The following is a 12,612-nucleotide window of genomic DNA, read 5'->3' on the forward strand; positions in this document are numbered from 1 at the left end:
GTGACTAAATTGCTGTCCCAGAGCAAGGACAAGAAGCAGAAGCCAGGTGATTGCCTTGGAGCAACAGGACTCAGTGCATCAACCACTCCACTCTCCCAGGAAGGCTCTGGACCAGGCAAAAAGCCAAAAGCACTCCAGGACAGAGCAGAAAGCTGTCCCGTGCTGTGCTGCAGGACTTCCCCAGACTCAGTATTTCTTGCTGTTGGTGCAGTTTGGCCCCACCAGAGACTCAGGACAAGGTTCTGAGGGAGCAGGCTGAGCTGCTCTCAGCCGGCAGCCCTGTGACCAGCATCCACAGGGATGGAGGGTGCCAGCTGCCTTCTCCCCCTAAAATTGCCCCTTTTGACAAATGTCCAAGCTCCAGGCTGCAATCTGCCAACCAGGGACTCACTGAGTTTTCCCAGGGGTGGAATAACTCAGGAGAAGGTGGTCCCTGGAAGGGCTGGGTGACGTTGCCCTCCTGCCACGTGCACCTGGGGCCACAGCACTTCTGAAACCACCTTCTGTGAGAAGGCAGGAAGTCATCTCCCTGCAGGGACGGCGTCTTCACAGAGCCCAACCACAACACAAGGCAGCTCTTCTCAAGGACGTGGCTGGGGAGAATGGGGCTCAGGGCAAGGACCAACCTCTGCCAGCCGAGGCACCTCCTCAAGCCTCCCGAGCTACGTCAGCAGATGGATGAACATCAGGAAGGGCAAAGGGTGTTCACCACCCAGTGGAGACAGCAGCCACCAGGAACGGTCCTGTCTGGTTCCATGTTTTTTCCAGGATGGGAAGAGGCCAAGCTACTGGTATCTGAACTTCTCAGAAAGGGCACCACATCCCAGTTTTGTCGTGCAAGGATATTAAGGACACAGAGAGAGCTGTCCCATTGCACCCACCAGAATGGCCCCTATCAAAGCTTAGAAGCACAAAGGAGTTCCTGGTAAGCTGCATTCCAAGCTAATTCCTGAAAATACTGGATCCCACAAGCTGGGACATTCTGAGCATCAGAATATCTACCTCAGGAGTGGGGCAGAGGAAGACATCCATGTGCACAAGTGTTCCCTGCCTCTGTGAAAGCCCAGGCACATCAGGATGTCCAGAGCAACCCACAGAGAAACCCATCCCCTGTGTCCGGCTGTAGACTCTGCTTTGTAACGTAAGAGGATTTAGTCCCTCTAACCTGGCAGAGCTCTCAACCCCTGGAAGCCAACCCAGCCTTTGGCAGGCTGCAGCAGTCACACAGAGCTGGTCTCAGCCCTCTCCATCCTGACGCTGTTCTCCAGCGTGCTCCCAGGACAGCAGCCCAGGCGCCAGGGATGGCAGCCAGGCCAAGCAACTGGCAGAGGCAGTGATGTTCCTTGGATCCACACCAGCTCTGGCTTTTCACTCACAGCCCAGGACACAGCTTTTCCAGCACTGATAAGAGCTCTGGGGTTGAGCCAGAAGTGTTCTGTCCACATTCGGGCTTTGGGTGCTGCCCTGGATGTTTCCTCAGGAGCAGGCTGGGATGTTGCTCTACATCTCTCCAGAACAGCTCCAGAAGCCTTGCAAGAGGCACACAAGCAGAGATCCCTGCCCAAGGCAGGAGCCACAGCTCAAATCAAATAAAACCCAGTCTGTGTAACAGGGCTATTGACTGAGCAAGCACAGAGAAACCAGGTCAACTGAGCAGATCACAAGGTAACATGCCAGGCTGGGGAAGAAAGGAGAATGACCACAGGGTGACAGCTCCCATCCTCAATAAACCCTTGCTGAGGTCTCTGAGGAAAGTTCAAAAAGCAGTCCACAATCAAAAAGTTACTTAGGGATCATTCCTCAGATGTTATTTCCTCAGATAAGCACAGGAGAAGCCGCTGGTCTCACCTCCCCAGGCCTGCTGCGGCCATGGGCTGTGCCAGGGAATTCAACACACCACCAGCAGATCAAAGACTACTTGGGACCAACCACCTGTAGTCTCTGGACAAATACACCTCTTGGCTCTCTTCCTCTCAGCCCACCATCACGCTGTTCACACACAGCCATCTCCTCTCAACTCCAGGAGAGCTGCAGCCCCCCCTGCCTTGGGGTCACCCAGACCTGGGTATGACAACACGATCTGCTGCACATGGAGCACTCACACAGACCAAGGGAGGTCTCCAACCTGCCCAGAACTCCAGAGTTCCACCTCCAAGCAGCTTTTCCCAGCAAACTGAAGGACTACCTTTCAGGAACAGAGATAACTGCTCACCGAGCATCTCGTGAAAACTAATCTAGCAACTCTCGTGCTGGTCACAGTTTTCTAAGTAATGTCATTTGCAGCGACTCCTGTACCAACAGTACCAGGTATTATCCTAAACCTGCAGTGTGCAGCTTCCTGACTGCCTACAGCTGGCTCCCTAAGCTGCTGTCACAGACAACTAAAAAAAATACACCACAGACACTCCACCCAAGTGCCAGTCCAGTTTTCCAGAATGCAATGGAAATGACATTCCTCTTAACTAAACCATCAGCATTTAAACTCACAGCCAAAACAAACAGAAGCAACATCTACTCCCGAGTTACTCCGAGCTCAGTTGTAAACACCGACGTTCACACTTCACATACTCTCTCCACTACACACAGGGAATCACCCCCCAATTTAAGGGCATGGACAGGTACCTTGTGTTCAGCACGGAGCAGAGGGAACACCTGCAGCCAGAGAGGAGCCAGTCCCTGCAGCATCCTTCTGGGAAGAGCGGCTTTTCCATCTGGAGCTGGCTGCCAGGTCACACCGTTGATGCACACAAAGAAAGCAGCCAGGGAGCACACGTGTTAATCCATTATTATTTATTAGCTGTACAGCAGTATATTCTCCTTCCCAGCTTTCAAACCCCATTACATATTTTATAACAGTATTTTTTTTTCCCCATGTTGGCTTCCTAAAATAATGAAAAATATCACACAGTACAGCTAAGTACAAAAATGCATCAACCTAGAGTCTGATAGCTAAACTGATAGCTCTCTTAAAAGCGATACATAGAAGAAAAATTTGTTTGAAATCAGCAAGACTGAGGCTCTATAAAAAGCTTACATATTTTAACATGTGACATTTTCATATACAGGCATCATTTGTATTTCACATTATTCCTTTTTTTGTCTTTATCAGAGATTCAAAAATTGTAGAATTACTGACCTATTAATAAAATTTCCTGGCCCAGGTTTTGAGGGCTGCAGTGACCCACTTATAAATCACCACTTCTGTCTTAACATAGGATTCATAAACACAAAATACAACTACAAGATAGAGCAAAGAAAATGTAGTCGTGAAATTATAACTCAAAAAGAAGGTTAATTATAAATGTTTCAAATTGGTTGGATGGTCACATCCAGAGGGCAGTGGTCAACGGCTCAGAGTCCTGATGGACATCAGTGACAAGTGGTGTCCCTCAGGGGTCCATACTGGGACCAGTGTTATTTAGTATCTCCATTAATTACATAGATGAAGGGATCGAGTGCACCCTCAGCAAGTCTGCAGGTGACACCAAGCTGAGTGCTGCTGTTGACACTCCTGAAGGATGGGATGCCATCCAGAGGGACCTGGACAAGCCTGAGAAGTGGGCACACGGGAATCTCATGAGGCTTAACGAGACCAAGTGCCAGGTGCTGCATCTGGGTCAGGTCAACCCCCCATATCAATGCAGGCTGGGGGGTGACAGATCGAGAGCAGCCCTGCTGGGAAGGACCTGGGGTTGCTGCTGGGTGAGAGGCTGGACACAGCCCAGCCACGTGCACTCACAGCCCAAAAAGCCAACCGTGTCCTGGGCTGGACCAAAGGCAGCGTGGGCAGCGGGGAAAGGGAGGGGATTCTGCCCCTCTGCTCTGCTGAGACCCCGCCTGCAGCGCTGTGTGCAGCTCTGGGACCCCAGCACAGGAGGGACACGGACCTGTTGGAGCGAGTCCAGGGGAGGCCACAAACATGATTAGAGGGCTGGAGCACCTTTCCTATGAGGGAAGGCTGAGAGAGTTGGGGTTGTTCAGCCTGGAGAAGGGGAGGCTTTGGGCTGACCTAATTTGTGGCCTTCCAGAACCTGCAGGGAGCCCACAAGAGAGCTGGAGAGCATGGGTGACAGGACAAGGGGGAATAGCTTCAAACTGCCAGAGGGAAGGGTTAGACTTGATATTAGGAAAGAATTCCTCCCTGTGAGGGTGGTGAGGCACTGCCACAGGCTGCCCAGAGAAGCTGTGGCTGCCCCATCCCTGGAAGCATTCAAGGCCAGGTTGGACAGGGCTTGGAGGAACTGGGGATAGTGGAAGGTGTCCCTGCCCAGGGCATGGGGGGTAGAACTAGATGGACTTTAACATCCCTTCTAACCCAAGCCAGTCTATGATTCTAGGAAATACCAGGTTTTTGTGCTTCAAAACCAGATTTCATGTGTGGGTCTCTCTTGTTCTGCAAGCAATAATCTGGATACATCTCTTCTCTACGTTATCAACAGTTTTTCCAACATTTACACTCTATCAATTCTCTTGTCACTTAGTTTGAAAGGAATTAAAATACTGGGGTTTCTTTAAACTGCATTTTTGCATACCTCTTAATTAATGGAAAAAGATTAAAATGTAAAAAAAAAAAAAAAAGTTATTTACAAGCTTGACCATTACAGAAATGCTTTGCAGAAAGCAAAGCATATTAAGGACAGAAACCAGTTGGAGCATGCCAAAACTACCGTGTGCAGCTGACTTGGAGAACCAGAGCTAGTCAGTGGGAAAAAGCAAAAAACAAAAAACCAAAAAAAAAAAAAAAAAAAAAAAAAAAAAAAAAACAACCCAAAAAACATTTCAAAAGTCTAGAACCCTCCCAAGTCTGCATTTACAGTTAAAAACACTACTGAGAGAAGAGGCTCAAGGACTCTGGGAACTGGAAGGGCAAGTCCGGAGTGGTTTTCCACATACTCTAGTCAAGGCTTCCGCTTTTGTATACTAAAACTTGGTGCATGTAAACACGGCCCTTGGACCAGCTTTACAATGCAAGTTCAGAGCAAAACTAAAATCAAGCATCTCACAGGAAACCCTCAAGGACTCCAAAATATTTCCTAATGTTCCATGATCCTGTAATGCTAACATAAAACAGCAAGTTCTAGTTAAATCACATTCTAACATCGTTTTTTTTTTTTTCCCAGTATGTTTGGTAAAATGGTCTAAAATGATGCATTTCCCAAAGCCAAGAAAAAAGATAAAAGGAAAAATAGATTTGAGCCGCTTAAACACAGCCCAGGCCAGTTCAGTCAGCCAGCGTGGTCTTCCTCCATCACCGGTCCATCATGCTGAGAATCATCTCAGGGGTGAGGTCTCCATTGGGAGCTTCCACTACAGGAGGCTGAGCTTCCTCCTCTTCCTCTGCTGTTTCTGCATCAGGTTCTTTCTTCACTTCAACTATAATATTTTCAATTTCACCAGTGTGCTGGTCTTCAACCTGAATGATTGCTGCAGCTATAAGGGCAGAAAAGGGGGGGGGGGAAGGGGGTAAACCAGATTATTTTACTAGTTCCAGAGCTGGCCTCAAACAGCTTTTTGGTAGACTTGGTCACTTCCATGGAAAGGGAACACACATTCCCACATTAGTGGGGAGCAATTCAACCCACCTCACTCACCCAAGCCTCTATTTCCCTGCCTCTGTATGAAGATGTGCTCCCAGTACCACAGTTCCAGTGTGCATTTTGATATTAAGACATTATTAAAACAATGGATTTTGCAGAGTAATCAACAAAAACCCCTCCGGATCAACGTATGGGCCTAAGGCAAATCTTTCAATTCTAGTGATACTAATGACAAATTCAGCATGAATTATTTCCACAGACTAATTCTAGAAAGGACACCCTCACAGCACTGAGCAGACAGCCAAGCCACTGAGGAAGCCATCACCTCCTTAAAGGAATAAATTTACCTTCCTGCTTTGTTCCTTTAATTTATTTACTTTGACTTTGCACAGTTATGATGTCTATTATCACAGAGAAAACTCTGTAGAGTTGAAACAACCCCTGCACTGGCCCTGTGCTCAGAACTAAAGGCCCAAAGCAACTTCATTTGTGGCAATACCTGCAAAAGCCTACACAGATAGGAACACCAAAGTGACTGTACTGACAGCTGCTTAACCAGGAATTGCACATCAGCAGAGACACCACAACTGGTTCCAGAAGCAGTGAACAGTTTGTAGGTCTATGAAATGAAATAATACTGAAGAAAAAATAATGTTCTTTCTTTTTGGCATGGTCTCAAAGTGGCCAGGTTCCCTCATGACCGGGAAACACTTGCAACAAATTTCAAGGTTTTTGGCAATACAGAGACAAGCACAGTTATCAACTTTTTAAATGAGCTCAACTGAAGGGATTAGACCTCCTACAAGAACTGCCAAATCCAAAGGAAAAGGTGCTCAAGCCAGCAGTGTAAGGTAGGCTGCAATTAGTGACTTACGCTGGGATTGTTTTGGTTGGGTGGCAGCTTTGCCTGGTGGTCTTCCTCTTCGTTTCTTACTGGGAGGTGGTGCAGGAGCCTCTTGCTCAACTTCTGGTTCAGCCTCAATTTCTACTGCGGTCTCCTCCTCATCTTCATTATCATCCAAATCTGGTTCAGCATTTTCCTCTGTAAGAAATGATCTCAGTTCAGTTTAAACAAGAATGAAACACATCTATCTACAGCAAAGCACCATCAAATCCTCATCCAAAAGGAGACAACTCTGACAAGAAAGAAGGGAAACAAGGCCTTTGTTGAGAGGCTGGTGGCACAGACTGTTAACCTGTTACTCCCACCTTAGAGGGAACAAACTGTCCTTCAGAAAGCAAAAGGAAACATAATTATGTTAGATTATGTGATAAAAGCTACTCTGCACATCCACAAAGGAGCTCAGTCAGACAACAGTAGGAGGGGAACCAAATACACTGCTGGGCTACTCCCAGGCCCATCAGAGGAGCCACCAGTCCCTCCAAGTCCCACCTGCACCACCCACAGGGGCACAGGGTTGCAAAATGGAAGGTGGGAACCCAAATCCACGACTTCTGATGAACAAACATCTTGTCCAGGCCACTGCCAGGAGAGCCACCAGCCCCAGTGTCCAGGTGTGAAACCCACCCCGATGAGTCTCTACCAGGAGAGAGGACTATGAGTTTTTCCTTCACAAACAGCATATCTCCAACCAGCATCTCCCTTGGATGCTGCCAGCCTTCCCCCACAGAAGTTGCGGAGCTAATCAGTGGTGCAGTTGTCTGGATATATCACAAGCAAGATCAAGTACCATTTCACAGCACTGTGCCACAGAACCACACAGTTTCTTTCAGGCTTCTTAAAAAATTACCAATTTGCCACACAGGCAGGACAGAATGGCACAGCTGACACAAGGGGTGTCAAACTGCTTTTTAAACCATAGTGCTCTGGAGCAGGCCTGGGACAGCAGGATCCATATTATCCCTCACAGGCAGTATATCCCCCTGTACTTGGCCACGTACTATCACTTTTTGTTTGCCAACCAGACAAGACTCTTTCAAGTGCCAGAACAAACCTGAAGAACTGGCAAACCAACAGCTAACACATGCAGTGAATCATAGGCCTGTAATTCTCAGAAGGCACTGAGCTGTTCTTACCACTATCAGAGGAATCTTCTTTCTTAGATCGCATCTTTCTCTTTCGGCCACGTTTGCCCTTCTTTGTCTCTCCTCCATTCTCTCCTTCCCCACCATCTAGGCCAGAGCAGTTATCAGCATGTCTGGCCATTGTGTTCTACTCAGTGGAAGATTAAAAACACAACAAAAATTAAAACACGCGTAGAATTCAAGATCAGACGTTCTGGGTCTGTATTTTTAAACGCATTTCTGGTAACTTAAGTCTTTTTTTTTCTTAAGCAAGATTGTTTAGGGGAAATAGGTACATTAACTTTATTAATGAAGTTGCACTTCCACACTGCTCATGATGTCAATGCTAATGTGTTGGTATTAATCCTGAATTACACCAGGTCTCTCCCCTCTCTTTTCCTCTCAGACAGAAGGGCTCTATTTAAAAGACCAGGATTGCACCTTGTACCTCACCCAGCCTTTCTGCTGGGTAAACACCCCCCTCCCCTTGGCTAAAAACCTCATTCCACCCCAACGTCCCCCAGTTCAAAGCAGTGCAATTCCCTCACCCTGCGAGTGAACGTTTTGCCGCACTTGGAACAGACAAAGGCAGCAGGAACGAAGGTGGGATCGTGGTATCGTTTGAAGTGCATGTCGAGGAGCTGCTTCTGGCGGAAGGTTTTGTCACAATGGCTACAGGCATAAGGCTTTTCTCCAGTGTGGGTCCGTTTGTGCATGACCATGTGTCGCTCCTGGCACCGACAGGCAAGACAGGGAAAAATAACTTGAGAACTCAGGCAAATGGAATCAGAAGAGCGAATTTTCAGCTACGAGGAAGCCAAAACTTTACGCTTAATATCAAGAAAAGGATGATTCTGCAGGGACGTGAGAACATCTGGACTGATGGCATATTCAGTCCTAGCTACTTCCATCCTATATGGACTCTTATCCCTTGGTCAACAGGTACATCAAGGTTGTGAAACAGAAGGTTTTCTACAGGGCAGCATCACACCAAGAAAAGGTCACTCGTACTTTCCTTCACACCCTTCAAAAGACTTAAGACAACTAACTTGATCTTGACAACTGGTCAAAAACTTAACAGCTAAGATTTCCACCTCGTATTTTTAGCTCCTGTCCTAACTGGCTCACGGGGGGTGCCAGTCCCACCAGCTCACCTGTCTGCAAGCATAATCACACTGGTCACACTTGAAGCGCTTCTCGTTCTTGTGGGACTTCTGGTGCTGGATGAGGGCATACCGCTCGTGGAACACGGCGTCGCAGTAGCGACACTTCTTGCCCTGCTCGATGTAGGAATGCTGCTTCCGCAAGTGGACACCTAGGAGCAAAAATATCAGAGAGGCTTTCAGCACCACGGCTCTCCCCAAGCAGGAAAAGCCAAGCCTAACAGCGCTTTGGTGATCTTCACTCCTGAGCTCAGCCAAAAAAAAAAATCAGTGAAATGGTTAATTTAGGATTCAACTGAAAACCTAAAAGACTCGTAAGTTAAACCAACTAGAACAATTTCTAGATGGAAATAGCTTGCAGAAAAACCCCGCTGAGTTTTTCCACAGGACTCCAGATTTGGTTATTAGTTGCAATCTGTGCCAATTCAGGACACTCACGTTTGATAACATATGATTGGCAAAATGAAGTGTCTTGTGGACTGTTATGTTTAAGATTAACCCAAATTGCCTGGATAGAGACAGAAGCCAGGTAATTCACTGGGGGAAAACAGGATTTTCTGCAGGATTAGAAGTGAGTGTGACGGAGCTAAAAGGCAACAGGGATACCAGCAGATAATCCTGACAGAGGTTTTAGTCACTTCTTTAAAATCCTCCAACTAAGAGCATACCACAGCTGCACGAGGTAGCTTAGGGTAGATTAAAGCATTATTAGAAGAAAAATTCTTCATAGCTAACATCAGTTTTCCTCTCTTGTTAAATCAGCTTGTTTGCTCCTGACATCATCTGACTGCCATCCTCTCAAACTGCTTCTCACTGTAGCACTTTACACTTGTCTTCACTGGAAGGGAGCCTGCCTTCCCATTACTTGGGTGATAATTCTGTTTATAGACAGAAAGTTCTGCCAAATCATGGCTCTTTCCTTCTCCTCAGCTGCTCTGGGCACGATATTGTTTGTCACCTTCTTCTAGAACATAAGAGCTTGCCTGCTGGAATCACACTGGGTACTGCTCACTAGATCCAGACTGTCCTACTGCAAGGACTCAGGGCTTTTGTGAGCACACACTCCCCCCCTACCCTGTCTGTGGCACACAGCTCCACAGCCTGGAAAATTAAAACATTTAGTCTAATTCAAACCTTTTAACTTGATGAAAATATCTCTGCGTGACACTTAATGTGCAGGAGGTCAAGCCAAGTGATCTTCCGGCTTTTCAGACCCCAGTCCTTATGCTGTTGGAATCTCAGTCCAAGTTCAATAAATGCCTTGCATCTATGAGCCTGAAAACAGTATTGTATGCTCGGGGAAAAAAAATTACTTCTTCAAATAATGGGAAGAAACTGAAAACTGTTCTAATTTGCAGCAGCTATGGTAAGCTAAAGGTGTGCATTACCAGCCCCACATGTGAAGCTGTGCTTCATGCTGTGCAGTCACCAGATGCATTGGGTTAAGAGCACTCTAATGCTGGGGAAGAGTTTTGTACCACCTTCAGCAAACAGCCACGTTTGGGGGATACGTACCCAAGTCACTCTTTCTCGCTATGACAGTATCACAGTGAGGACAGTGGAATTTGGCCACATTCTCCGTGTGCTTCTGCAAAATGTGCATCTTCATGGTACCGCTCTGAGTGAAGCGAGCGTGGCAGATGTAGCATTCATATGGCTTCTCTCCTTCAGGAGCAAGAGGAAAAAATAGCACAAGTACTTTTGTTAAAAAGAAATCTTACCAAGAAGCCCCAAACGACCTCCCAGAAACTTGCACCAGGCATCTAGACAACAGTAACTCTACAAAGAGCTCAATTTCTCTTTCTCTACAAGTTTTAGCTCCAATAAGCATCTTTCTACAAGGAAACTCGAGTTCAATCTTTTAGCAAGTTACATTATTCTTACTCTGAGAAATTCAGGCAAGACTAACATGCATGAGAAGCTTTTAAAATTACACTAAAGCATAAAACTGTAAATGGCTCTAATCTTTAACTGGAAGTGGAACACTGAAAACAGAAGAAGTTTCATATTACAAGTGCCTGTATTTTATCACCTCACAGTCAAACTGGAAATCAGAATCCTCCAAGCTCATTTCTCAGTGCAGTAATTCTATTAGGTTATGGATTTACTAGTGCTTATCAATCACAGTGCATTCTCTTCAGCTAGAGACTTCATAAAGGTTTAAGACAAAACTACAAAACCCTATTTCTTTTGCTGTTTAAGTGTCAGCACACACTGTACACAGCCTCAGCACTCTGACACTAAGGAAACATGGCATCAGTACCGGAGTGGGTCCTCATGTGCCTCTTCAGTTTGTAGGTGTCCCTGCTGGCATAGCTGCACAAGCTGCACTGGAACGGGCGCTCTCCAGTGTGAGAACGAATGTGGCGTTTCAATTTGCTAACCTGGAAGTCAAGAGCAAGACTGAAAGTCAGCACAGATGAGCAGCTCAGACTGCCAAAGGTACGAGGAATCAGTGAAGAGTTTAAGGTCGTCTATTTTTATTTTGTTACAAATCCAAACAAGCATGTTTCAATGCCATTCTCACACTGTGCACAGCCACTAACTCCTGTTCACTTCACCTCCCAACCTCACTCCCAGCCTTGCCTGATGCTTGTTCCCACACTCACTGCAGCCTGATTTAGACTCCTGTGCTCAACTTACTGTTATCGACCATCTCAGCAGCTGAAGACACCCTAAAATTTCAAAGTATCCTGGAGATCCTCTCCTGCTTTTATTGAGAAGGTACAAACCCGGCTCAAAGGTCAGCAAGAACACCAATGGTACTGCATGTTCTACTCCAGCCTGACCACGCTGCTTAATCACCCACCTTTGCCTACAAAAAGCAGCATGACCTCATGTAAGGACCAACTTGGTTGTTTTTTCCTAATTCATACTATGAAACCCCCTGCAACACAATTTATTCAGCACTCAAACCCACAGGGCCTGGAATTACAGCACTGCAGGCACCGTGTGGGTAGGGGAAAAAAAAAAAAAAAAAAAAAAAAAAATCGAAGCCCCTGCTCAAGCTCTCCCAACTGTAACCTTCTTCCACTGCAGAAATTCCAGCTGCTCATCATCTAGCTCCAATTTCCTATCACAATATAAAAGCTGTTCTGTAAAATAGGTAATACTGCATGGAAGGGAAGCATTCAAGGAAGCTTAATGTGCCTGAGCAAATTAGACAATCACTCAATATTAGCAAAGCTGCTCTTCACCAATATTGAGGCAAAGGCTCATTAATTTTAGCTACAGACACCTTCATGGCATAAACAGATAATTTGGAGAATGCATGTTTCTAAACTGGGAGGGCAACTCTGATCGGAAATGACACCCCGCTGCAGGAGGAAACGTCTGTCTCCTTCAACATGGAGCATGCTACAATTCCTGCAATCACATTAAAGGCCAAATAATTTAAGAAACAATGACAACTATTGTCTATAAAGAGGAAATGGGTATCACCTAGGATTTCTGTGCGTAAGTGATCTCAAACTCCTTTCTGATTCACTGAGGAAACCCCACCATTTGCTTCGAAGAGCAGCTCTGATTTATAACATCTTTTGCTCAGAGCCTTTTAACCAAATGGCCAAAGAGGAAGGAAATGCCTGAGAACAGAGTTTATAACAGATGGTGAACAATCTTTGAAGTGCACAAGGAAGCACTCAGCACTGTAACAAGTAACTAACATACCTCCACACTGGCATAATCACACATGGAACACTTGAAGGGTTTCTCGTGGGTATGTTTGTAGCGGCGATGCCGAACCAACTCTCCACTGGTCACAAAGGCCATGTCGCAGTCTGGGCACTTGTGAGGGCGAGTACCTAATGGTGTGCAGCAAAACAGGGAGGCAGTGACATGCAGATTTAGTGACAAAAGAAAATATGGGACGGTTTTGGTTGGGTTTG

The 12,612-nt window shown here is 46.3% G+C and overlaps 1 protein-coding gene across 5 annotated transcripts in view; it reads right to left on the minus strand.

Moving 5' to 3' along the window:
• Positions 1-5,131: 5,131 nt before the first annotated feature.
• Positions 5,132-12,612, minus strand: part of CTCF (CCCTC-binding factor) — a 29,251-nt gene continuing 21,770 nt past the window's right edge. For all 5 annotated transcript variants that reach the window (XM_027716073.2, XM_027716074.2, XM_027716072.2 and 2 more), the window contains 8 exons: positions 12,395-12,528; positions 10,989-11,109; positions 10,241-10,390; positions 8,717-8,877; positions 8,111-8,293; positions 7,575-7,710; positions 6,412-6,579; positions 5,132-5,430 (listed from right to left, as the gene is read on the minus strand). In XM_027716073.2, the coding sequence (XP_027571874.1) occupies positions 5,249-5,430; positions 6,412-6,579; positions 7,575-7,710; positions 8,111-8,293; positions 8,717-8,877; positions 10,241-10,390; positions 10,989-11,109; positions 12,395-12,528 (1,235 nt within the window). In that variant the 3' untranslated portion in view covers positions 5,132-5,248. The remainder of the gene's footprint in view (positions 5,431-6,411; positions 6,580-7,574; positions 7,711-8,110; positions 8,294-8,716; positions 8,878-10,240; positions 10,391-10,988; positions 11,110-12,394; positions 12,529-12,612) is intronic.

The sequence above is a fragment of the Pipra filicauda genome, unplaced genomic scaffold, assembly GCF_003945595.2.
Source record: "Pipra filicauda isolate LSUMZ 115617 unplaced genomic scaffold, ASM394559v2 scaffold205_size1947385_pilon, whole genome shotgun sequence".
NCBI lineage: Eukaryota > Metazoa > Chordata > Aves > Passeriformes > Pipridae > Pipra > Pipra filicauda.